Source organism: Salarias fasciatus, chromosome 16 (genome assembly GCF_902148845.1).
Source record: "Salarias fasciatus chromosome 16, fSalaFa1.1, whole genome shotgun sequence".
Classification (NCBI taxonomy): domain Eukaryota; kingdom Metazoa; phylum Chordata; class Actinopteri; order Blenniiformes; family Blenniidae; genus Salarias; species Salarias fasciatus.
In genome coordinates, this window is record NC_043760.1 from 10,264,146 (window position 1) to 10,291,148 (window position 27,003).

General features: G+C 41.6%; 1 protein-coding gene across 1 annotated transcript in view; it reads left to right on the forward strand.

Annotated features, from left to right (window-relative positions):
- The first annotated feature begins 6,019 nt into the window (after positions 1-6,019).
- Positions 6,020-27,003, forward strand: part of mlphb (melanophilin b) — a 39,642-nt gene continuing 18,658 nt past the window's right edge. The window contains 9 exon segments of the mRNA XM_030112251.1: positions 6,020-6,070; positions 6,361-6,471; positions 6,473-6,493; positions 6,495-6,511; positions 17,381-17,602; positions 18,879-19,018; positions 21,415-21,456; positions 24,959-25,008; positions 26,476-26,562. Of these exon segments, the coding sequence (XP_029968111.1) occupies positions 6,020-6,070; positions 6,361-6,471; positions 6,473-6,493; positions 6,495-6,511; positions 17,381-17,602; positions 18,879-19,018; positions 21,415-21,456; positions 24,959-25,008; positions 26,476-26,562 (741 nt within the window).

Sequence of the window (27,003 nt, forward strand, 5' to 3'; positions counted from 1 at the left end):
CGTGATACAGCTCAGATTTTATTGTTTTGTTTAATTATGTCTCAGAGCCAGACAGCAGCGGCACCGCGGCCCAGTCTCCTCCCCACAGCGCTGACGGTCCAAACGAGACACACACCCAGCACCGGACCCGGTGCCAGGCAGGACCCCAGACCGAACGGGACACAGGACTGAACAGGACCCGGGACAGGTCACAAAGGGCAGCGATTGCCACCCGTGCCAGTGCTGGCTAAATTAAAGCCAATTAATAGTAGTCTTAATAAAATGTTTGACTAAACGTCCTCTGTCTGTATTTAATCTCCCTTTAGCTAATATGTTATTTTCTAGGTTTGCTGCACATCACGATTAAATAAATAATTTGCTAAACTTTGAGAGTTTATTAGAGGTGTCCCCGACTAGAATTTCCATAGTCAAATCTGATTCGTCCGATCCTGCCAATAGCGACTGATAGTCGAACTCTATCATCTTGTTCGGGGAGCGAGGTGGGGGGGGGGGGGGGGGGGGGGGGGGGGGGGGGGGTGTGTTGAGCGGGCGCTGCGGAGCGTGCCTACACGGGGCGAAGGAGCGTTGGGCGCCTATGCCTACAGCCGGGCCTGATTTCACTAATAATAACAAAAAAAAAATAAAAAAAAAATACAACAAAAATAAAAAAAACAGCGCAGGCAGGTAAAACAACACTTTTTTTTTCCTACACACTGAAACACAGACTGGAACAAAGTGTCGGTGACTCTAAACATCAAATAAATGAAGTATGTTCAAATGACCAGAACCAAACCCTCTTCTAACAAACGCTGAAGCATGTGATTTATTTGTATCTATAATCTCTGCAGATAAGCTCACATTTTTTGGCTAAACAATTCTCACATTATCTGCTCAAATTAAATGAAATAGGCTTAATTGCGCTGTGTCGGGTCCGTTTCGCAGCGGAACATCCATGCAAAAACAAACACTAAATTAAATAGAATTAGCCTTCTAGATAAATAAAAAATAATATAATAATAACCTAAAATATTACAATTAAACGAAATAAAAGTCAGCATTAAAAATGAGAATTGAGTAACAGAACCGTCTTTTATTAGCCCAGTTATCTGGCTACTTACCCGTTTAAGGTGGAAAGCCATGTTGTTGTGAGTGATATGAAAGGACCACTTGCATTTGACTTTTTTTGGATCATCTTTGACTTGGTCTGAAGTTCTTTTTTTTCCGACATTGAGACTTTTAAAGTTAAGCCAAATCACCACCGAGATGCTGCTCTGTGACGGAGCTCTGCGCAAAATCGGATTGTGCCACTCACCATGGTGGTTCATTCACAAACACTAATAGATAGAATTGAATAAAGCTACAAGTTAAGTAAATTTTCCACAGTGTATTTGATAGGCTAACATGTATATCAAATAGGATTTATATCATGTTTATTTGGAAAAAAAAAAACAAGCAATTCTATGTAAAATCAGTCATTCAGCACCCCCATACAGCTGTAATGGAATGGTCCTCGTTTCATAACCACATTTTTTCGATGTTTCGACTGCGTGATTGGCAGTCGAATCAGGCCCCTTCGACGAATCATCGACGTATCTGAGGACACCCCTAGAGTATTTACATTTCAGTAGGTTCTTCAGGTCCTGTCTCTCAGCATCTGGTTCCGACTTGGGTCCTCTTGTGCCGGTGCATCAAAAGTAACTCTATCAGCCAATGAAATATTGTGTGAAACTGCACAGGTCAAAGTCACATCTTTTCGGGGGGGGGGGGGGGGGTGCGGTGCTGCAGTACACGGAGCATCGGGGCCCAAGTGTATGGTCACGCCCCCCATACGCAGCGCCCTAGGCCGGCCCTGTCTCGGACACTACATGACCATGACGACTTGCAAGCAAAGCAGCAATTTGTTCATAATGAAGTCCCAAGTCAAAATAAAGGACAATTTCAGGTTCGCACGTGAAACATTTCAGGTGCTCACCTAAAACATTTCAGGTGCGTACATGAAAGTTTTAGGTGCGCACCTGAAAGTTTCTGGTGAGTACCTGAAATGTTTTTTTAATTTTATTTTTTGCATGTCCCTTTTGGGGCTCCGTACAATTATGTATTATAACCATGAAATCCATTTATTTGTTTGAAAAATTCATAAACTGAAATATTATTTAGAACAAACTCTGTTCATGACATTTAATTTTTACAGTTAGAGCAACACTTTTCTTCATATGTAAACATTTGGAATAGTTTCCTAAACAAAACTGTCATACTGTGCAACACACACTAGTTCTCATAGCTGTTGAACAGTAAATATAGCACACAAACAACCAAATGAAGAGCTTCAGTTTGCATTATAGACTCAAAACGCTACCACAAAATAATGAAATGTATCTTTTGAAGTAACCAATGAACTTATCAATGCATCCAAGCAGTAATTGTAGCTCAGCAGATGGACCAAGACAGCCAAAAAAAACACACCCACTCTGCCAGCATGCCGTCAGCAAGACGCACAACTAGCATAGTTAGCCAGCCTAGCTCATTAGCTTAGCTGAAAAGTTTACTCACCAAGATTTTCTGAGAGTTTCTGCACCAGTTGCTGGTCACTTCCTCGCTCCTGAGCGCATTCTTGGACGGCAAAAAAAACCTGTCCAGCTCTTTAATTCTCGTTTGATTAACCATTTTTTGCAGTTTACTACACGCCCGTCTCTGTTCTCCCTGTTCCGGTGCTACCTGAAGGGGTGGGAACTAGCTTCCGTCCACCAATAGGATTTGACATTTCAGATTTTTAACCAATGAAATGAATGAAGTTTTACAGACAAAGAAATCAACTAAATATCAAGGGATGGGTGAATGACAGGGAAAAAATAACACAAATGGAAATCAATTCATATCATATATATATATATACTATATATATATATAATATATATATATATATATATATATATATATTATATATATTATATATATAATATATATATATACACATATATAATATATATGTAATGTATATATGTGTGTGTGTGTGTGTGTGTATATATATATATCTATAATTATATAATGAAGAGGTAGAATGACTCACTGCAGCAAGTTGTGGTGCAAAATGGTACTACAAAAAATAATCAAGTTAGTACATTGGGTATATTTGTCAGCAGATTTTTTTTTATTATTATTTTAAAACCATGGTGATTTTGTGATTGTGAGGCTAGTTTTTGCTCAATCTTAGAAGGCAAAGTTATATTTAAGTTTGTGGTCTGTAAACTACAGTGAAAGCATGAATCAACTCACCGAGTAACCAATTTACAAAGAAGAGAAAACCTCGCCTCCCCAAGGCATTGTTGGTGGTATTCAATACACAGGAAGATGACAGGGCCTGGTGGTTTGAGCAAACAAGAAAATGGATGCTTGCCAGGTCACATGGCTCAAACTCAAGGCTTTTGGAGACACGCACCGATGAGTGAGGGGAATGAGAATGAAATCTTCAGTTTATCAGAGAAGAATTTTCATAAACAAATCACCAAAGAAAATTCTTCCAGCAAAGACAATGGGTCATTTTTCAGATTCAATTGTGTAATTCTCCATGTCCATCAAAGTCAATAAGCAGTCTCCTGTGTGACGACTGTTCTCCACTCCATCAGCCCTGTTATCACTTCCATTAGAGTGACTACATTTATCTAAATAAACAACTCGTAATCCTGGTGTGAATGTTTGGCTTTGTCAGTGGAAACCTGAGCTCAGAGTGAGAAGGCAATCAGACCCACCCACTGTGCTAATAAAAGTCGCACAAACTGTCTTCTCTCTCTAAAGTAACCTCCTAAAACAGCAATTGTGATCAGGACTAAATGGATTAAATGCATCTTTCCCTACTGCGTGCTGTAAAGGCACCACACTGCACAACCTCCCATGTTTCTTTGAGCTGGACCCTGAATGCACCATAACATGTCATTAATAAGGGGGAATCAGCCCTCTCTCTGCACCGGACCAAGGACATGTGACTTCAAGGACTTAAATCAAACCCCCCCACCCCCTGCAACCTCATGATCACTGCACTGCTCACTGTCCAGAGATCAAATCCATCATAGACTTGCTTCCAACTCAAGTGATTGACCATAATCTGGGTACTTCCCCCACTCTGTTGCACAGTGTGATGAGGTCAGAGGGGTACGAAGCACAGAGCGTGACCACTTTCAAGTGAAAGTCAGAAAGGCGGAGAGGCGTCTGCCTGCATCTCTTCATCCTGGTTAGCAAGACATGTGATTTGTCTTGCTGTCTGCAGCTTGGTTTTGCCCTGCAGTGAGTTTTGGTCCGCCTTGAGAGGAAGTACTGACTGGAGGCTAGACGGCAGAACAAGGTAGACAGTGTCTTAAAGTCTCTGTTTTTATGCTTTGAGTCTATGATTTGAGCTGTTTCTGTATTTCAATGTGCTGGTATGTTATATGGGATGGCTCTTGTCAGGCCAAACATATGTCTGAAAGGCTTTCAGCCTGTATCAAAAGAATGATTTTCACATTTAGATCAGGTTTTGAAGGGAGAATGCATTAACTGTGATTCAGTTTTCTAAATCTTGGAAGATTTGTCAAGTTGCTTTCTTGAAACCTCAGACTATGAACACGTTGTGAAGAGTTTTTTTCTGAGAAACTAATTTTCTGGGGTTTGATCTGCACTGTTTGTACCGCTGTAACTCTTCCAGGTTCGTGCATTACCACACCTGCTCTGAAGACAGACCTTCCCTTTGCAAACACAATGAGTTGATACAGTGCACATCTGCTGAGAACAGAGGATAAACATCTAGCCTTGTCTGAAAAAAAATGCATATTTCACTGTTTTAAAATACATTTTAAAATGCAATGAATGCTCAGTGTAGGTGACTTGAATCATATAGATTTTTGCTTTGCTTGCTTTATTATTGCTCTATTGCAACAAAAATAGATACCAGTGGTGCCACGCCTGTTAAGTAAATACACTGTGTCTATTACCGCCTTGTACAGGTGAAATGTTAGCTGTGGGTAAGCTGTAAACAACATTTAATCTCATGAGCTGAGCTCGGTGTCTGCTTGACTTTCCACCCAACCTGATCTTTCACAAACCAGCATGCTTGTTTTTACCATTAGTGCCCACTTGCAGAAGCAGAAATCAGATTAGGGAACGTAGTGATTTGAGTTTTCTTTGCATGGCCTGAGGAAAACAAGACAATTACGTGATGATCCCAAACATTCCTTTACTTCTCCCTGATTTTGTTAAGACTTTTCACATGCAAGTCAGTGGTCTTAGCGTGTGTGCATGAGCGCATCGCTCTGTCAGCTCCAGTGGAGTTACCTCATCCCCTCAAACCGAGGCATTATGAAACCACGTGAACGATCTGGAAGGCTCCATTCAACAGCGACTTGATTAAATCCAGTGTGATGGTTTGAACGGTGCCAAACCTTTCTGGATCACAGGACCAATGCATGCAGCATCTAATCAAAACCAATTGTCCGAGGTTCTGAACCTTATTAAATGCTGTTATTCTGGTCTGATTTGTTTGGACGAAACACCCAAAACTCAACATGAGACTGGAGGAATTACACATCCTCGGCTCGTGGCTGAAAAGCCGACAGTGACTCAAAGAGCTTCTTGAAAGAGTTTAAGAAAACGTCAAGTCCCAACATCAGGTGCATCAGACTTATCAACGGCCCCTTAAATATTTGAACCATCATCAGCAATCAAGCCACAATTTTATCGATTTGATATGGAAGTCAGGGCACTTGAGATTTAAATTTAAACTTTAAAGTTTTTTCCTTGCTGCGGTGTAGAATATGAATAATCGAAGAGTCTGTTTTAAAAAAAAAAAAATCTATTAATTACTCCAGAAAATTAACACTATCTTAACAAAAAGCCCATTTTAATGAAACTCTCTGGTGCAAAATACAGTAAAATGTCAAAACAATACTTTTCCAGTAGCTTTCTCACTGTGTTGTGAAATGAAGTCATACAAGAAAATCTACACAGAATTCAGTTTCAAAAAATCAGAACCAGTGGTTAAATCATTCAACAATGTTGTTTTGGCAGTAAAATAATGTGGCATAAACTGCCGAACTATGTTTTGTCTATCTTTCAGGAGAATTCGGTAACATTACTGCTCGGGATATCGTGCATCTGATACTTTCTGTGACCTCTCATGGGAAAAAAGAAACTACCGTGCAGGACTATTCACATGCAAACTTGACACGGTGCATGAGTTGAACGATGAGCACAACTCGACTGTTTCACACCAACTGAATAGCAGCATCGACTTATTTAGACACAAAGCTGAATTCATTCTGCAAAGCATCCATCATCTTCACTGCAGCTCTCTTTTGCAACACAGGTAATATCGACTTTTGCTCTTTGGTTTTTTTTTTGTTTGGTGGTGTGTAGAAAGACATCGGGGGAGCCTGTCGTCAGCCTGTCACCACTGCTGCCAAGAAGCTTGATCTGTCCAAGCTCACGGACGAGGAGGCCAAGCATGTGTGGGAAGTCGTACAGAGAGGACTTTGACCTGAGGAAGAAGAGAAGAAGACAGACTGGGGTAGGTTTCTCACAATACAATACCGGTATGGTACTCAAGCTCACACTCATGAAAAACTCCCTGAAGAAACCCTGCAAGTATCACCGGACTGCACCCGTCAGCAACATACTCAACACACCCAACAGGTGTAAAAGAGAGCAGGAGCAATGTCGTGATTTGGAGCTTCTTTATCATTCATGAGAACAGCAAAAGGAGATAATGTAAGTAAGTTTTGCACTCTTTAGACAAAATATCTAAGTCCTGCTCTTTGAGCAATAATTTCTCTGAAAATGACTGTAAAGAGGGTTAAAGGTGCTGTAGGCAGGATTTTGCTAGTCAATGCTAATTTTTCTGTTTTCTTTGGATTAAAGGTTAGAGCATCCATTGATAATCCTTTAGGAGTGTAGCATAACTGCAATACCGCGAGGGCACAGCATTTCCATTTGTCTCTGTTTTGAGCTGAAAAGGAAATCTCAACAGCTCCAGGTATCTTTGACCAATCAGAGAGCCCCTGAGGCTCTAACGTGATTGGTCGTGAGGGGCGTCTTGTCACCCGCTCTGTGGGAGGGGCTTAACTTGCATAAGGACGTGATGTCAGAGAAAACAGGACAGGATTGGCTGTGCTGGGTTTCAAATCACCATCTTAGATGGGTCAAATCACCATCTTGCTTAGGTAAACCTCAGCAAGATGGCAGAGATGCCGAATCCTGCCTACAGCACCTTGTGTGGAAAACATTCTGTTTCTGCATTGAGATCATGAGTAACTTAAATGTTACTTTAAATAGACGTTGAGGTCAGAAAATCAGATTTTTCAGCAAAAGATCTTTAGGTGTTCCTTTAAACCAAGGGTGGGGAACCCTGGTCCTGGAGGGCCACAAACCTGCATGTTTTCCATGTCTCCCTGCTTCAACACAGCTGATTGCAATGAGGCTCGTTATCTGGCTTTCTGCTGGACTTGGCCATGAATCTTGATTCGATTCAGGTGTGTTGAAGCAGGGAGACATGGAAAACATGCAGGTTTGCGGCCCTCCAGGACCAGGGTTCCCCACCCCTGCTTTAAACCATAAAAGCAGGTCTTGATGACAGCATGACCACAGTGGGGAGACGAATCAGGGTCGATATGGCTTGTAAATTTTAATTCCCTGTAATTTACTCAAATAACAAAAAACGTCTTTAGTCGTCTGACATGGGGACTTTAAACAAAGGTCAGCATGGTCAGTTTCCCATAACATACAGTTAAATACAGATCGCTTGATCCATGATGTTGAAATGTATCCTACCTTAAAAATTAACCTCCCCGATCAATGGTTTAATAGTCAAGACATTTCAGGAGGTAAAACAATCCCTGAAATGGATTCAATTTTATTTCTGTTGTGTTGAGTACAGCACAGTCAATTGAAGGCACTTTCATAGAGAAAAACCAACAATTTCACATGAGCAGGCAGAGGAGACAGTGGAGAGGGAAAAAAAAAACCCTTTGACAGGAAGAAAGCTGCAGAACCAGACTCAGAGGTGGAGACTTTCTGCTCTCCACTGAAAGAATTTGAACATATTGTTCAGAGTATTGATATATGGAATTGTGGTATTTTTTGGGAACAATCATGAAATAAGATTGTTTCTTAAGAAAGAATTTTATCACTGAATAAGACAGACACACATTCAACGAGCGAGAACATGTACAATTAAAAATGGTCAAAAAATGTGTTACCAACAGGGAATGAAACAGGTTATAAGGAGACATTTTGTAGATACTGTAGCACACCTGGAAAACTGCCCATTGCAGCAATTTAGACACATTCTTCTGTATGCAAAACCAGTCTATGCCTTTGTAAGAGGCGGTTTGGGGTTGGAGGCAACTGGGACGTGTTACTACTTATTTTGTATTGCTCATTGGGAAAATAATGTTTCTACAGAGAAAATAAAACATATTCTGTTTCATCACAATTTAACATCTGGTACTGAATTGCCTCAATCCACTTTTATGAAAAACACAGGGACACAAATGTAGCATTTGATAACCAGAAAAATATATTAAAAGATCTTCAACCAGTCTGTGTTGCAAATCTTTCCAAAGATCAAATTAGATATATTATCCTTAAGTCACTGATAGAACCTGTTATCTGACAAACCAAAGGAGATCTCAAAACTTGGTGCATTGATTTTCTGATGCATGGAAATTGAATTGGCTTTGACTGACTGACAAAAATGTGTGGCACTGCCCAAATAACTTTTCACTGGTCACTGATCTTTTTTCCGTCCATCCTTGTTCTGGCTCGTGGTGTGAGACTGTTCAGTGTGATGTCTTGTATCAGAGATGCCCACAACGGGATCGGAGGAATGAGCTCCACTCCTCCAGCGTGCACTGAGGCTGTTGAACTCTAAAGGAATTCCTTGGAGTTCTTGGAAGATACCGTGCCGTGTCTGGCCCGATCATTACAAATACACAGCCAGTGCAGATGCAGAATGTTTTACTGCATATAAAAGTCAAGTTTCTTGCAGGATGAAGGACACGTTTCAGCTTTATTCAAAGCATCACTTGAAGGGAGAAAGTTTCCAGAGACCAGGACTCCCATGTTCCACCTTTGAACAGATGCAGCATAATTGTTTCCTCTCTTGTTGGGAGAGGAAGGACGATCAACTAACTTGTTGGATGCAAATTGAGCAGAAAAGACATGGAGCAACATAATCCAAGTGCAGACTTTGTTTCATATGGTCAGCAGTTTATCGGCGTCTCTCTCCTGCCACTGTTTTCATCTCCTTGGCAACGATGACGGATGGGTGGTTTTGATATCAGACTACGGAAGGAAGAGGTTTAGAGGGAATTTCCCCCTCTTGTCCACGTGGATAGCCACAGCAGCGCAGAGCGGAGTCCCCCAGGATTGTAAGGCTTGTATATCACTGTGGAACATTGACAAAGTAACAGCTATACCTGATGATTGTGGGACTGATCTGCTCTCAGAGAACTTGTCAAAGGTAATAAACAAACAGAAAATATAATTATGAAATGTTTTTGCACTATTTATTACAATCAAATCTTAACTGAAACCAAAGCTGTTAGGTTTGGCTCAGGAGAGGTTGAGTCATGATGAAAGACATATTTGTTGAAAACCAAGGACTGCATTTTATTCCAAAAAAAAAAAGTTAAACCAAAAATCCAAAATTTCAAGGGAGTAAGCTTGTGTTATCCACAGGACCACAGAATCACTCATGCCCGGAGAAAATCCATGCAGAGACAGAAACAGAGTAGAGATTCCAAGTTTGCTGGTTTGAATCCCACAGCAGAAATGATGCCACTTCGAGTCTTGTCTTCTCTAGTGTCCAGACCTCAATGAAAAACCTCATTATAAATCTTTTTGTGCTCAACCAAGACATATTTTGACATCAGAAGATCCTCTCTGTCAATCATTCCTTTTATTAATATTTGTTAATTTTAAAAAGGCAGAACTGTCACAACATCAGTAGCACTCTCTGATGAGCAGCTGAGAGCAGCACAACAGAGGAGACTTTGAAGTTGTGAACAAGCAATAAGAGGAAGCTTGTCATCATCAATTTTCTGGAAAATCGGTTGCAAAGCCAGATATATATCAGAAAATGAGAACTGTGAGAACTGTGGTCCAAGATTCTTAGCCCAAGACGGAAGTGTTGATTGTTGGAAGCAGCTGAACTTTATTATTTGCTAAAATACTAAAATCAAATATGAAATAAGCTCTCTGGGTTGGATTAAAAAATAAATAAGATATACAGTGGGGCCCCCCAAAGACTCTCTGGCAAGACCTTCAAGCATTTGTTGTCTGCCAGCTTGAACCAGAGACTGCTGTTTTCTAAGTGTAATAAAGTAATGCTTGGCTGGACCGCAGCAGCAGTAGCATCGCCAGCTGAAATGTAATGAAGTGGGTGAGTGAGTGATCAAAATTACATCACTTTTCAACTCCATAAAAGCTGTGAGACTGACTCATGAGATCGCCATTGGTCTGCATATTGCCATAACTTAGCATGTTGGGTCAATGGAAATACTTGATGATAATCAAGTGTGTTGTTGAGGGTTGTTTTTCTCTGGGCACCAACATCCACAGCAGCAGCAGCGTTGTAATGTACCCCTGTGCATGTAAATATACATCAACAGGAACTGGCCGCCTTGAAAAATGAGGTAAACCCTGGCCAGCAGAGGACTTGGAGAGAAGGTGAATTGTTTGGAATGTGCATGAGTTAGAAGTGGCCCGAAGAGCCAAACGTGTCCACTTCCATTCACTCCAAACAACTTTTTTTGCATTAGCTCTAAACATTTTCTGTTCTCTACATACTTGCCTTGCATCAGCCAGAGAAAGCTGATTTTGTCTGTGTCCTGTGAACGGCTCTGCTCATGCTGTCTACAAGCGCTTGAAGAAAGAGTGTCTTTGAATAGACTTACTAATCTACTTACTGCTGAAACCTTCCTGTTTCTGCTCTTCATTCCTCAAAATAGAAAAGTAAGGATGGCCATTAGGCTTTTTGACTGAGACTGCAGGGCAGAACTTTCCTTCGGTTAAAGTCATTTGGGTGGTGCTTCTTGCCACCTCGTCTTTAGCCGTTTGTTTTCCGCTCGAAGCCTTGTTTGCCGTTCAAACTGCTGACCTATAAATAGGTACAGATCTTCATGTGGTTCAAATATAAAAACTGTCCAGGCCTAAATCATGGAAAACCACTTGTGTTGGATCACAGAATCAAATATTTTGGCAGTGGTTTAAAAAATAAATAAAAACTGCCGTTGTCATGGCTTTGGATGGTCGTTTTTAATATGTTTGCATTGTGTCTGATCTGATTATTGATCAGTGAAAATATTAACATGAAGAGAATAAAATCTGAAAGCTGCAGTGATGTTTTTCCTCGCCACAGACTGGGGGAAACGACTGAATTTTTCAGGTTCGTCTGAGCTCAAATGAAGCTTGTTTGTTTGTTTGGTTGACCTGGTTTGTGTTGACTGTTCCTGCTTTAGTATTATGTTTGGCATTTTGCAGTTTAAAGAACTTCAGGATTTTCTTCTTTTTTTTTTTTTTCCTCGAGTGATTTTATTTCCACGGCTCTTTGAAGACTTGTTACTCCTTGAGTTTTATCTCTGAAAGATGCAAATCTGAAAAGCTCTTGCTGGACTGAACTGCATAAAAGACATTGTTGTGTTCATGCTTGAGTGTTTTGCTCTTGGGTTGGATGAGTTTTCTCTTCAGCATTTCAGGGCTTTTTTATTGAACGTGCTCTTTCTGTTGTGCAGCTTTTCGTGGTTGTGTAACCTCAAGGTTTGAAGTGCTTCCCTGATTTGCTGCTGCTCTTTAACCCTTCATTCTGTCCCTGCTGGCGTGCCGTGAGGCTCGAGGCTGCGTCGCCGTCAGCGTGCGCCTCAGTGGGTGGGAAGGATGAAAGAGTCCGCAGCGTTCTCTTTATGGAAATTCATCTCATTTTCAGACATTCACTATGGAATGCAGAAACAGTCAATTCTTTCTGGATCAACCTCTCATGAACACTTTGACTAGACTTTCTTTTAAACCTTGAACCTTTTTGCACGTGTTAGGAAGTTGTGTCACATTACATAAGCTGCGTAGCTTTTTTACTCCTCATGTCTCTTCAGTCTTGCTCACTGAGGTGTATGAAGCAAAAGCTTAAGGTTTCTGAACAATAGTCGTAGTTTTGTGGAAACATCATTTCCGCTCGGCCACATGGTGGTGCAGTGGTTCGTGCTTGTGCCTCACAGCAAGAAGGTCCTGGGTTCCATTACCGGCCGGGGCTCAGGCCTTTCTGTGTGGAGTTTGCATATTCTCCCTGTGTGGGGCTTCCTCCCACGGTCCAAAAACATGCATGTCAGGTTAATTGGTCACCCTAGGTATGAATGTGTGCGTGAATGGTTATACGTCTGTATATATGTCAAGCCCTGTGACAGACTGGCGACCTGTCCAGGGTGTACCCTGCCTTCGCCCACAGCAGCTGGGATTGGCTACAGCCACCCGCGGACCCCGAAAGGGAGAAGCGGTAGATAATATGAATTAATTATTTCCATTATTAACCAGCTGAAGAAAGAAATTACAGCGTGCCTTTCAACTATGCAACTTCAACTCTGCTGCCTCTTTACTGGTTGATTAATTCTTCAAAACATCATAAATAAATTACCCCATTGCAATTAGTATCATAAGCTGACAAAGGTGATCCTAAAATTTTGGGAATCTATTCAGACAAATATTTACATTTCTAGAAGATCAATTAGAAAAACATCATTACAGTCAATACAGATTGATTACAGTCTGTATTTCTGAATCTTATGAAAGTCAGACAGCTTAATAAAGCTTTGTAATTGCCCATTTTGAATTTTCAAGACAAAACACTATCCAGTCCTTTTGCGCAGTGCTCCGAAGAAGGATATACCAGAGCACAGCAATAGAAGCCATAGACCCAGCCGCTGTGCGCCGGTATATCCTTCCGCGGAGCACTATGCTTGTGCAGATCTCTGTGTATCAAAACGCTATTTTAACAGATTGAAAAGAAAAGACATCTTTTAAAATGTTTTATAACCTTTTGGATTTATTTCACGTGCTAATACGCCATCCCCTGGACCACTGGAAGGAGTATTCTGTCCACTTTCGTCAGTCCGGCTCTGTCTCCTCTTCACCTCCCACAGTTGAGCTAAGCTAACTACGATGCTAACAGCTGGGAGCCAGCCACTGGACGAACGGACACAAAAGGTATTTATGAGCTTATCTCACTTTGTAAATGATAGGGATAGGGCGTGGGTCCAAAATCTTCGGAGTATTCTTTTAAAGCATCTTCAGGTTAAACTGCCTGGTGTGATCGACTGCGGCACCCTGCCTCTCTGGGCTGGATGAAGTGCTGTATAAAATTACTGGCTGGAATATAATCTGATATCATCAACATAAAATGAAGAAAACGGTTAGCATTGTTGCATCTATATGCAGGAAAGTTCCATTAGATAATATTTATCAGTTGAGGGCAGAAGTCCCAGAGGCAGGAAATTTTTCAAAACATCTATTTTTGGGAGGTCCACAGATGATGCATTGGATGCAGACAGCAATCTGTTATTCAGGTCAGGGGATCAAGAGTCATTGTCCACTGTACTCCTCTTTGTTTCAGCCAATGCTGCTCGTCTCATCAGTCTGACGCCAAACCCAGAAACAGAGTTAAAGGATCTTCCTCTGGAAAACATTAAGCCTTTGATATACTGTAATTCCGCTGTTCCTCTATGCCAGTGTGTGGTTTTTTTTCTCACCATCGTAACTTGTCTCACACTGAAACTGACGTGAGGTGCTGACGAGGTTACGAGCTCCTGATGTTGAGATAAAAGGCCGAGAGGGAGACAAACCTGCTCGCACTGGAGTAACGTCACGTTAAGTCAAAGCAGAGAGGCTCTGATTTGTGTGCGGGGACACACAGGGAGAGAGGATCACCATGTATGGGAACGCTCAGGAAGACACCCACAGCTATGAAGGCTGCAGGAACCAAGTGGCTGTCTGGCCGCCGCCGGCCGCCGGATTCCTGAGCTTCACCAGCTAAGCAGAAAACTTTGTGGTGCCAGTTTCTAATGAAACACTGAGGGAAGTGAGGCATTCAGGAGCTTACTCAAGTGTGGAGGAACTGTTTGAACATCCAATAACAAACTTAAGAAATGTGACTATTCTTAATGGAAAACTGAGTTTTACTACCTCCAGAGTTTAAACACCATAAAAGGGTCATTCGGGGGCACCGCAGATCACGAAGTGGACCGAGGTTTCCCTGCTCTGAGTTTCTTTAAAGTAGATTTATGTCAAAAAAGTAAAAAAGAGATTGGTGAGAGTGTCTGCTCATGCTTGGCTGCACATTGACAGCTTGCACATTGAACTTGGTTAATGAAAATTAACTCCCGTCAGAATCCAAGTACATTTTCCTTCATCACAGACATTAGTGCAATAAAGAGCTAATCATCAAACCTACAGCTTCATAACTCAAAAGGCCAATGACAGTTTTTCAGGTCTTCCTGACCGAGCATGACAGAGCTACTCACATGGTTAGAATGTTGATTATTTGCACACATATAGCTGAGCTCAAGGAGGAGCATTTTGTATACCAGATTTGAGAGACTTGATGTTTGGAGGGGAAAAGATTTACCAGATATTACTTCTAAATCACATCAGTAACGACCACCAGCTGCATCCGCCGAAGGTTATGGGACAGTGACAAAGTATCCCGTTTATACCAGAGAGCTGGGCTGTAATTCAAAAAGCATGACTGTGGAAAAAGCCTTAATAAACAATACGCATCTTCTTATTCTCGCTGGATCTTTTTTCCAGACTCAAGCCCACGCTCGGCGACATTTGGGACTAGTTATCTGAATTGGACTTCCTGCCACTGTCACCGTCTCGCAGCGCAGAGCAGAGTCGAACCGTCGCTCTTCACACAATCAGAACCAACTTAGTTTAACATTTCTACTGGGAAAAAAACAGTCTTTGACTTTTAGCAATGAAGTCATCCACAACACATTAGTCTACAGCTGCCAACTCACACTGAGGAGAGGAAAGATGTGTTTGAAATTTGCTGAAATACTGTAGCTTTTATTGCCGGGGACAGTTCTAATTATTAGAGGAAGATGGAAGATTTTTTTAAAGTTTAACCAGAATTCAAGCTTTATTGATGCCATGTACTTATTTCAGTCGTTTTGAGTCTAACAGGCAAAGCATGGTAACAACAAAAGTGGAAGCAAAGGACAGAAAAAGACCAACAGATACCAGCAGAACGTTTCCATTTGTAGGAAGGTTCAGTAGCACTCTGACAGGTTGCTAACATCTTTCCTCGAGAAACAGCTTGGTCTGACATTTGTCAATTAGAGCAGAGAAACCTGAAGGAAATTATGTGTCAAACTTCATCATTTCTGACACGAAAGTACTAAAAATATTTTTCAACAGAGGTTCACTAGTGTAGTATCCTCAGTGTATTCTGTCTCTTCATCGTGATTCTTGACATAATATTTATTCAAAGCTGCCAACGTGCAGCCGTGTGTTGCCGTCCATGCACTAAGAACCAGCTCTTCATCCCTGTTTGCCATCCAGCTCCTCGCCTCATAACCCCTCTGCATAACATTGAGCTGTGAGTTGTGTTTTTCTAGCTGTAAAACATCAAATGGATAAGTTACAAACTTGCCTTCAGATGTATTCCATGACTCATCTGTGGCTATTGGTTTAACATGTCGGAGGAAATGTGCCTTGGACTTTACCTTCTCAGCAGTTCATCTGCTTGTCTGCTTGTCAGCAGGATGATTAAAAATGCGCAGCTTGATTTTTTTGGGGGGAGGGTTTTTGGAATGATGGAGCGGTGTCCGGAGAGGAACAGAGTCGTAAAGCGGCCTAGCACCTGCCTTTTTAGGACCAACTACTGGGCAACAGCATGTTTATGAACACATCACTCACATTCTGATGCCAGGGAGGTGTGACTGCATCCACTGAGAGCACCAATCACATCGAATACTCATAAAATACCCACATAGCCCAGTGAAATGCCTGTTCTGTGAGCAAATTATCGATCATGGTGAGGAATGAAAACCTGGATTCAAACTCAAGATTTAATGCCTCATTGATTTTTTTTCTCATGAACACATCGATTGATAACTATAAGAACCTCAAAGCAAACCTCCATGTGATTCTGTCAAGGGGATCCCGAACCACAGGTTGGAAACCCTGTCCCCAAAATACAGAAAGTAAAAACACTCACTCATCAGCACATTACCAGAAGCTTCTCTTCTTTTTTAGTCCTTATTGTGGCGGTTTCAGGGATGTTTTTGGTAATGTTAATGTAGGTTTTATTCCACTATGTTCAGTGGTGTGAATAAAAAAGAATTGTCTTGCAACCAGTTGCAGATGAAAAAAATAAATATACTAGAGAAGGGAGCAGCTGAACTGGAGAAGAGAGAACATTCACTGTAGATCTTCTTTTGTGTAACACTATTTTCACATGAATTGAGAACAATTCCTTGATGTATGCATTGTACCAGTGAAAAAGTGTCATAATAACATTTTAATTTCGAATTTACTTTTTCCTTGTTGTTTCACAGTATGTGTGATGAAAATATCGATATTTTCACAAAACAATTATTCTGAAAAATGTGTGCAATTTCAACTAAAACTCAATTGTAATGAAACCTTATGATGCAAAATATACAGTAAAAGAAAATTGTTTGGCTGTTGAAGCAGAGTGAATCTGCTTTGGAATCTCTGTCCTTTAACATTATTTTGACAAGTTTGTCTGTATACTCAGATATCGTGCTTTCACTTGTAGTTTTATTTATTGTAGAAGAATCCCTGTTTGGCCTTGGTGCTATTGAGAGCATTTCCAGTTCATGTTGTTTTCAAATAGGAGTGTATGATACGGTTAGTGTAGCTTAGCATAACCACTGCAGTCAGGGCCAAACAGAGCAAAAAAAATTCACATCTGCACAGGTTTTTCATACTTTTTATGTCCATAATGAACTCATTTATACTAATACGGAGTGATCACGACTTTGAATGTGTTAACTTTCATTTTGATATTCATATTGACATTCTTCTGTTTTGCAGATACATAAACTAAAAATTCAAAGAGTGTGGCGAGCAGCTGTTGTTTTTCTGAGATTTTCAAACGCAGAAGAGAAGCAGCTCATATGTGCAACTTTCAACAACCTTATGAAGGTTTTGCATTTCCTCTGGAGAGAAACAGCTAAATGACAGAGACCCTTTGCACAGTTCCTCCTCACACTTTGATACCAGATGTGAAAATAAAAATGTCCAGAGGCAGAAAAAGGATGATTTCTCTGTGGGTCCTTTGCCTTCCTTGCAGACTTTGCGTACAGTACACAAAATTGTGAGCATATGTCAAACTGCAATGTTGCCAATTTATGTTCCTTTTCAGGGAACTGAAGACCAAGCTGGAGAAGGAAGATACCAAGAGAGAGCTGCTGGGAAACCAGAGCAGCCTGACCGAGTCTCACTGCATCCGATGTCTTCAGCCCTTCAAGTTCCTGCTCAGCAGCAAGCGTCAGTGTCTGGACTGCCAGCTCTTCATCTGCAAGGCCTGCAGCCGCTACAGCAAGAAGGAGCAGGGCTGGCTGTGTAACGCCTGCCACATGGCCAGGTAGTCAATAACACAATAGATCACGAGGAAAGTCAGCATCATGACTGGAGAATAAAACCTCCCCAATAAAAGAAGTTCTCTATAAAAAGTGGTCGAAGTGGAACTCACGACTTGGTTCTGTTACTTTGTACCATTTTGGAGATGAGATAGACTGAAGTGTAGGGAACCTGTCAGTCACCAGACAATCTCCTTTGACTTGGACCTGTTTTTGACTCAATGATTCAGACCCACCTTTGTTGGCAAAATTAAATCTTTTTAACTGCCTTTATTGAAATTCATGATTGCTTTTTATGGCAGGTAAATTCACCTGACCAAAGTAGTTGTTCAAAGACCATGTAGGATCCTTTGACCATGACCAAAAAGATCCATTTCACCAGTACGTTGAATTGTCAGTATATGACGCGTGTGTTATCATGCTGTCATTTGGAGCAGTAAAAATGCCGACTGCATCGTTTATTGAGCATTTAACAGCTTTCTGTTTTGAAAAACAGCCTTCCAGATGTGTCCCGTGTGTATTATAAGTTGCAATCAGTGCTGACAGGGCTGATATGGGAGTTTTGCTGGTGTTTGCATAAACAGCCATGATAGAGCTTCAGGGTTACGTGACGAATGGGTTCCTCTGTAAAGTGTTCAACTCTTGGACAACAAGTTCTGGGATGTCTGGAAGTCGAAAAGTAGTTGATCAATATATATTTGGAGGTTGTCTGTTGCAAGAGAGCTAATATTACAGTTGAACTTGGCAGCAAACTTAAAGAATGACAATTTGATCAAAACACTCAGACTGAGTCATATGAATAACAAATAGAGACTATTACAGTGTCATCCTGTTTCCTGCACACATGTAAAAAGAAGTTGACATCTTATTTATTTTGGGAACAAATTAAGGAAAACTGCTGAAGGATCAACATCTCTAGTAAATGTGATTTGACAGCAAGCAGTATTTAGTGAATGAATTGTCTGCTTTCATCATAACAGTCACAGCTAAAATCTTTTATGCTGCTCAACCTCGCCTGGTCTGAGTAAAGCTATTTATTATGTGCGGTTGATTCCGGCGCCATATGCTATACGGCTGTTGTTTGCACAGATGAAGCCACATACTTCTAAATGCCATGCTGTGGATGTCAAGCCAGAACGCACAAAATGGGCTGTTAAATAAAAGTATCTGTAGAAAAAGAGTCTCTTCCAATCCGGGCTGCTGACGTGCTTGAATGTTTTGTCTTTTGTGTGTTGATCTTGGTCTGTGAATAAGTCCTTCGTTGCTCATTTCCTCTGACAGAGTCCTCAAGATCGGTACTTTGGAGTGGTACCACGAGAACGTCCGGACCCGCTTCAAGCGATTCGGCAGCGCCAAGGTGATGCGATCGCTCTTCAAGAGGCTGAGCGGAGGGTATAGCTGCCCTCAGAGCGAGGCGGGAGGTAAACCAGCACAACCGCTTCACAGGTTTTGAGTGGAAAGTCACATTTTAAGAGCAAATCACATTTTAAGGCCTGACTCAGGATGGAAGGAATTTAGAGGATATAGGTGTTGGAGGGATACACGCCATCCTCAAACTGAATTTACATCTGAATTCTTAGACTTTCTCTCCAGCTTAGTGCAGAATTCAGATAAAATCATAATAGTGGGTGATTTTCATGTAGACTCAACATTGCGTTTAGTTCATTCTTTGACACAGTTGAATTTTGGCAGAATGTGAAAGAATCCACTCATTATTTCAATCACACCCTTGACCTTGTTCTCACTCATGGTATAGACATTGATCAATTACTGGTTCTTTCTCAAAATTACCAGTTTTTTTAAAGAATTAAAACATATTCATGGATTTGGTGCACCACGAAATATGTATGCGGTATTTGAACAGTTAACATCCTCCTATGTTGTAATGGCAGCTGTTCAGCAATGACATTAACCCCCACCGGGAGATTTAAAGCTGCTTAGCGGTCAACAAGTCAAACACTGTGGCGATGTTGGGTTTCTGCCAAGTGGGGATGTTTGCATATACATGCTAAGAAGTGCAAATCAGTGGTTACCAACGCGGTCCAGGGTCAGGTCTGGGGTCAAGGTTATTTAGAAGGGAAAACTTAAAAAAAAAGAAAGAAAGAAAGAAAGAACAGCTCCCATCTGTTCCACCGTTTTTTTAGGAGCCCCAAGGAGAGGCTGCTGGTCAGGAGTTCAGTCTGAGAGAAACTGACTTGAAGTCATGGAAGTCTGCTTGAGCCCACCAAGAGAAATCCCCGCCAAATGAAAGGCTTTGCTTCACATTCAGCAGCTGCTCGCCGCGCTGTAGCTGCATGGAAAATCTGTATCAGTGTCTTGAATCACACAAGGGCCGAAGTGGGAAAACATCTCCATGGCAATCGCGATGTATGAACTGTGTTTAGAGCTGCGATGCTGCACAATGAACCAAATCTCCAAAGAAAAAAAAAAGCCAGAATGCAGATTCGCAGATTCGTTTGTCCTTGTTCTTCCATTTGGCACCCATCTGTCTCAGAGAGCCTTCATTTTTGTAACAACGCGTCAACTTTCCGCTGTCTTTTTCAGATAGCCCAGCGCCATTCACAGGCTGCCAGATCTGTCACAGGGATTTAATCTCCTCCATCTTTCCTGTTTTCCTCCCAGCTCGAGCTCCTCACAGCTGCGCTGTCACAGTGTCTCCCTCCGGCCTTTTCGTCCTCGGATGACCGGTTTGATTGTTGCAGCTCTACCTTGTTGCTATTCATGCAAGTTCCCCCTGTACGGCTGGAGACATTATTGCCGATCTGGTGAAAAATCTCGGTCATGTTTAAATTTCCTGTCTCTCTTTGAAGCATTTCCAGTGGCTTAGAGCCGCACCCTGAGCACTTGAAACAAGTCTCACTGAGGCAGATTGCATATCAGTTGTGCACTTTATTCCAAACAGCAGATCTCCATGTGAGATCATCGCATCAGAAAATCAATGAGTTTGATGAATTACTGCAGGAGGAGAAGGCGGACGCTCCTGGTCCCGCTGACACTGAGTCATCCCAGAGGTTTCTGGAGAGGTAATGTAGAGCAAGCTGGTTGGCTGGGTCCGCCGGCGGCCTTGTGATCACTGAGTCACATGTCTCTCATTCTCAGTCTGGAACTTAACGATCAAGTCCGGCAGGGCTCCAACAGCCAAAAACAGAGAGAGGGAGGGATAGAGAGAGAGAGAGAGAGAGAGAGAGAGGGAGAGCGAAGCCATTGTTTCTCTAACATTTAGGCAGAATCTCATGTGCAGCCTGTGGACAGATGCAAAGATGTATGCATGAAGCGTAAACACTCACGTGTTAACAGATTTCATTGAAAAGTGATTACATGAAAGAATTCATGTGACCATGTGGATTGAATTTGGCATGCATGACTGTACACACGCTCAATACACACTTACACACACACACTCCAACATTCTTTTGCTGTGTCTTTACTGTATGTGTTCGGCTGCACTGTGGTCCGCTGGGCCCCCAAAGCTCTCAGGGTGTCTTCCTATGAGCACAGCGTTTCTGCAGCTTTTCTCCAACTCAGGCTTTAGTTGTTCAGAAACGTGCTGAATTCGGTCGACTCTGCAGTTTAACTGTGCAACTGCAACTTCTGTGCTTGATGACTGATTTTATGTGGAAAGTTAGAGCTGCCTGCAGTATCTCGATTCAGTGAGCTGCCGCTAATGGATGACAAAAGTGCAAAGGTAACCTCATTCATTCTGAAAACAGATGACAGAGGTGAGATGCTGATGAAAGGACTCAGATCTGGGAACATTCAGGTGCGATACTGCCCACTGCAATTATTCATTTCCTCTCTGTTCTGTTCTGTGTTTTAGAACCGCATGAATATGACACACAGAGCATGCCCGAGGTCCACGGTAAGTAAACGGACTGATCCCACCCATCCACGGCAGTCATAGAGCTCAGCTTACCGAGAGATCTGTGATTGATTAATAGGTCTGATTTGGAAATGAAATGCAAATTTGAAGATAACATCGATTAGTTTGTCAAATGGTGGCTGCAAAATAAGTAATGGCTTTTCTGCTAACAATTGGGAAATATCGGTTGTAAAAAGGTGAAACGGCAACTTCTAGCAAAATGTAATTAGAATAATTTGAGTCATTAAGTCTAAAAACATCTGGGAGACTTTTCTAAAGGATCTGATTGCCTGATAAGTGCAGGGAGGTGAGCAAGCACAAGATTACTTTCAGAAAGCATATGTGCTGCATCTGCATGGAGAATCCAAATGCATCACGAGGAATGATTAATTTATAGGTCAGTGCAGATCAAAAGGACATTAGCATCCAAGACTTGGGAGCAACAGCGTGATTCAACCTGTTGCACATTTTTCATTTAGGACGCCAAAGTTATTTCAGTTAAAATTATGAATATTTTCATTAGTGTTTCATACACAGGAACTGCAGGAACATGTAGAATAGGCCTGAATATGGCATCATTTCCATCATTTAACTCCTGGCTATGAGCCAGGTGGATGAAAGGATGGACAGATTGTGGACAAAATCCAGTAGCAAAAGTGATTAAGGCGCATTATTATTTTTTTGTTATTTTCATCAGACATAGACTGTGTGCTGTGAGAACCCAGCCAGAAAAATCCAATAATGACAACAACTGTTGAATTGTATTGCAGATAAGCAGCACCTGGTGTTCACAGTGCTGCTTATTTTCAACATGACGTTCAGAGTTATAGCAGGGTTTGCTGTGCTCGCATAACCATCCCGGTGTGTCTGGATCAAAGAGAAGCTCTTCAGTCGGTCAGTCATGAGTCATTACTGTCTGAAGAAGAGATGGGGTCGTGAGACAGGCCTGGTGATTTGTGAGTTAATGCAGAGTCAGGGAGACTTTAACAAACATCCAGAAAGAAAAAAATCCAAATTAAAGATCTTTTCTGCCAGTCTGATGATCCTCTGGTCTACAGGGACTCGCGCCCCGTTTACACAACGACATTTCAAATGAAAGTTATGTTTTCATTTCAGAAAACTTCTGCATATTTATTGACGTGAAAACAGCAGAAACACTGGAAACAAGTAGTTCTCATGTTGGGCCACTAGTGAGTGCTGCTATTTGTTTTTTTCCCATGAAACCACACACACATGCTGCAGAGAAAAATACACTATAAACATTAACAAGGGCGAGAAGAACTATTTACTGCAGCAGTGGCGTGCATTTCTTTGGCTCCTTCCACTGCTGTATTGTGAAAAAAACACCCAAAATGCAATGAGAGCTTCACGTTCTCATGTTGTCGTGTAAACAGTGAATGGGTTTGCAGTTCCTGCAGCGGACTGTGATGTGGTGTTTCACAGTTTTATAGTCCAATCATAGTGTCAAACATATCGATCAATGACTCAAAAGGAACCTGGATTTCGTTAGAATACCTCGTTGTCAAGCTGCTGCGTGATGAGGAATGAGCAAAGAATTAGGTAGACCACAAAGACGTGCAGAAAACTCAAGTCAAGTACCACGATCCCTAAACTCTACACAGCATAGAGAATGTCACACCCCACCTACTGGCAGGGAGGTGTAATAGCACATGATGATTTTATCACAGCGAGCCTCTGGAGGAAGTGTTGGCCCCGCTGGGTTTTCTGGAAGCTGTGTTTCAGGAGCATTACAGACCTTGCGCAGCATGTTGAATCTCACCTTTGACCCTCATACTTTGATGTGGCATTCTACAATTAGCGATCCAGCAATAGAAGAGTCACATGTGGCTGATAATAACATGAGTGTCAAAGACATTTCACCACCACCCAATGAACTGGACTGAGAAAAACCTGGATATTGAGAGCAACCTTCAAGATGAACTAACTGAATTTTGTTAACCTCTGTGGATGAGTAAGATAATTATAACCAAAATGCATGATTTATTTCAACATAATCCAAGAGTTAATTGTCCTTATTTTAAAACTTATTTCCTCCTTTTTATTCGGGCAAAGAAATCACTGGTGCCTTGTAAGAATGTTTAACTTTCCAGTGAGTCACTGCGGTTATCAGCTGGATAAACCTAATTTTTTTCATGTCTTTGAGATTTTCTGGATATTATGCATTTAAACAGGTTTTGTATTTTTGACTGAGCGCTGTCATAGTGAACGATTTTACCTGCTTCATATTCCTGGATGAATCTTTCACCACATTAGAGAAAACAATGGTCGATTTGAACCTCAACCATCCCTCTTCCACCTCCTACAGAGATAATCCCACCGTGTGTGTGGTCTTTTCTCATCTATTCTGCAGTCAGAATGAAGTTTAATAATGCGTATAGTGGTATTTTAACTGAACCTTAGAGTGCATGAGAATACTTGGGAGCCTAATTGTAAACAGAATGATCCCATCGGAGCGATTTGACAGTAACTTTCATTTCCGAACGTTCTCAATAAGCTACTAAAGTGATCCTGTGTGAGTGCAGCCGTGAGCGTGAGCACATACAGTGGGCACGGCGGTTTGGGAACCGACCAGAAGGTTCTGGTGAGGCTGGCACCGTCATCTGGCTCCAATTCACACTGGCAAGGAAAGAGTACACAAGCAGAGCCAGGGAAGTTTTAGTCACAGCTGCCGAAGACGGTTGAGAAAATAACACAATTGCGTTGTGTTTGAGCGTAAAATGACTCAGACGTACATAGGAACGATTTGTTTAAGGTATAGAACATAAACACCGAGGTTTATCTCCTGATCTGAGGAAGCTCGCTCTTCAACTTCTACTTCTTTGTTGTTTCCAGTTGAGTTTCTTTTTCCACTTTAATCAAGAGAGCATACATTGTGTAGAAATGCAGCTCATAAACACTCTCATACAGCCCGACTGAAAACACACCGAGTTTCCTTGTTTTTGTTCCCCTCCTTCTTGACCAAACTAAAAACTGACCAACAACTGTAAAATATAGAGAGGAGCCAAACATGACATCTGAAGGAGCTGAATCCACTTGAAACCACTTGGCTCACTTTAAAACCAATTCTGATGGATTTTGCTTAACATTTGATTTCGATATAAATAAAGAACAAACCAAACAGCTGTAAACGAACCAAGCATCAAACGCAGAGACAGTTAGAGTCAGTCCTCCTGTCACAGTTACCGATGTGCACAAAGGAAATCCTGCTTTTAATCCCTCATGTGTATTTCATAGGCTGTTCTCTGCAGCTCGCAGTTTCATCACAGTAATCCAAAAGGATCATGCACACAGCCCAAGGTTTGTTTAAACTGGATCAACACTGAGCGCTGCAAACACATCCTTGGATTGCATTACATCTCCGTCTCGCTCCTTTCACAGCAGTTTGCACTGCGACGGCTTTGGTTTTGTTTTGCACTGACTTAGAGTTATTATGCGCTTTATCATTGTCACACAGTTATTCTGACACAACGTTCTTTTTCAGTTGAGTATGAAGAACACAGTATGGATGCAAGTGACGCCCAATACAAAGGGGTAAGATCCCACTACCAGTTAATCTGCTTATCTTCTCTGCTTTCATTGCTCATTAAGCATTGCTTGATCTTGGAACACATGAACGAAACAACCTTCTGCAGTCTGTGGAGTGTAGAAAGTCCACTTCTGCCGTATCTGACTGATGATGTTTTTGGAGAAACGAAAAAAGACGATTTAGTAGGAAGGTATCAAAGTTCAGATACACTCTCGAGGCTAACAGGAATCCATGCTCAGATCCTTTCCTTCAATTGCACTGACTTGATGGCCGAGCTGCTGGTGGCTGAGGTCAAACTGGCACCAGCCACATGCATTTGGAGGAAATACCAGGCCGTCATACATAATCCCACACATGAAAGAGTCTCCGGTTCAACTGTGGAAACCGTTAAAAATCTGAGGGGGAGGAGAAAGGAACTGAGTCTGCAGGAATTTTGTCACAAAACCAAGACTACTATTGTTTACACCACAATCTGTGTGCAGTGTGGGAGCCGGGCTGTGTTTACTTCCAATCACTGCGTCGGCTGTGGAGCAGAAAAACGGCCGTGTCTCTGCACGCTTTGTCTTCATTTCAAACCTGACTACTGACTCAGGTTTTATTTACATCCCATATGTATGCTTGGACTTTTTCATGGAAGTGACAAAAAACAGATTGCTGGAAGGCCAGCTGCTGCTTCCTGTGGTACTTTTGAGTTATTTTGAAACAGAGCGCCCTCTCCTGGCCTCATCTCAGTACTGCAGCCAGCCTTTGGGTAAGATGGGTGGTCATAGAATGCAGTTGTTGCTGATAATTGTCTGAAATGTCACCATTATGATTTACATCAGTCTGTTTAAAACATTTTACCTTATACTCATTACATTTGTTGTTTGACTCACAAATCTAAGAAGAATTTTAATGCTCATGTTTCTTCTCTTCCCACACAAAAGTCAAGATTTTGTGGTGACAATCACACTTTCAGAAAAAATAGCTGAAATATTTTCAAACAGGTGACACCCATTATTACTGGGAAAGAAACACAATCCATGATTTTCAGAATTGACACTTTCTTATTTTAGTCAAGGCATTAAGTCAGTATGATGGGTGGATGGATGTACCCCCAAAAAACTTACACCTGCACAAAGACAAGATGCAAAACAGCCTGGTTTCACAATCAAACGATTATCTACACTGTAATTCAAGCAATCTAACCAATAGATTTTGATTTAAATAAAAACTGAATTCAACAACGTGTAAATCATTTAAATTCTCTCTATAACTTGTAATGAAACAATACAAATTTAAAATTGTTTGGGACTTTTCAAATAAAATTTTTTACCTGATAATAATGAGGAATACTTAATAACAAAGAAATTATGTGAATCAATGAAAAAAAATCTTCTATTAGTGATGGGTTTCCTTCTTGTTCTTTCACTGGTGTGTGTGTGTGTGTGTGTGTGTGTGTGTGTGTGTCTTTCTCCTTCTGCTCTCCAAAGAGCAAAAAGGCCAAACGACGACTAACAGTCGATCCATTTGATTTCAAACCGGGTGGAGATGACAAATCAAGAGGACAGTCAAATCAGGTAGACAACGGCTGACTAACCGAACACACACACACACACACACACACAAACACACACACACAAGCACAAAACTCCCCAGCTGGTCTGCATGTTCTCATAGAAGCCATGTGTCTGTACTTCCTGTTAGTTTGACTTCGCTGTCTGTCTTCGCTCAGCACGGTCTGGTTTTTAGACGGAGTCATATTAGCACCGTCATCCTTCATTCTCAGATGTGGCCACAACACAGTCCTTGCGTTCGTCTGACTGTGCTAGCTTGTATGTGCATGCGTTGACACGTCTTGTCTCCTCATCAGCGTTTGACTGTCCGCCAGGGGGTCGCTGTGTTTGGTTGAACTCAAGTTTAAAAGAGGTCCAAAACATTTCGACTGTCAAATTCTGACAGTTTTTTGGGGTCTCCTAGTGGAAAGGTAAAGATCACAAAGGGAAACAGTGTTTCTGCCT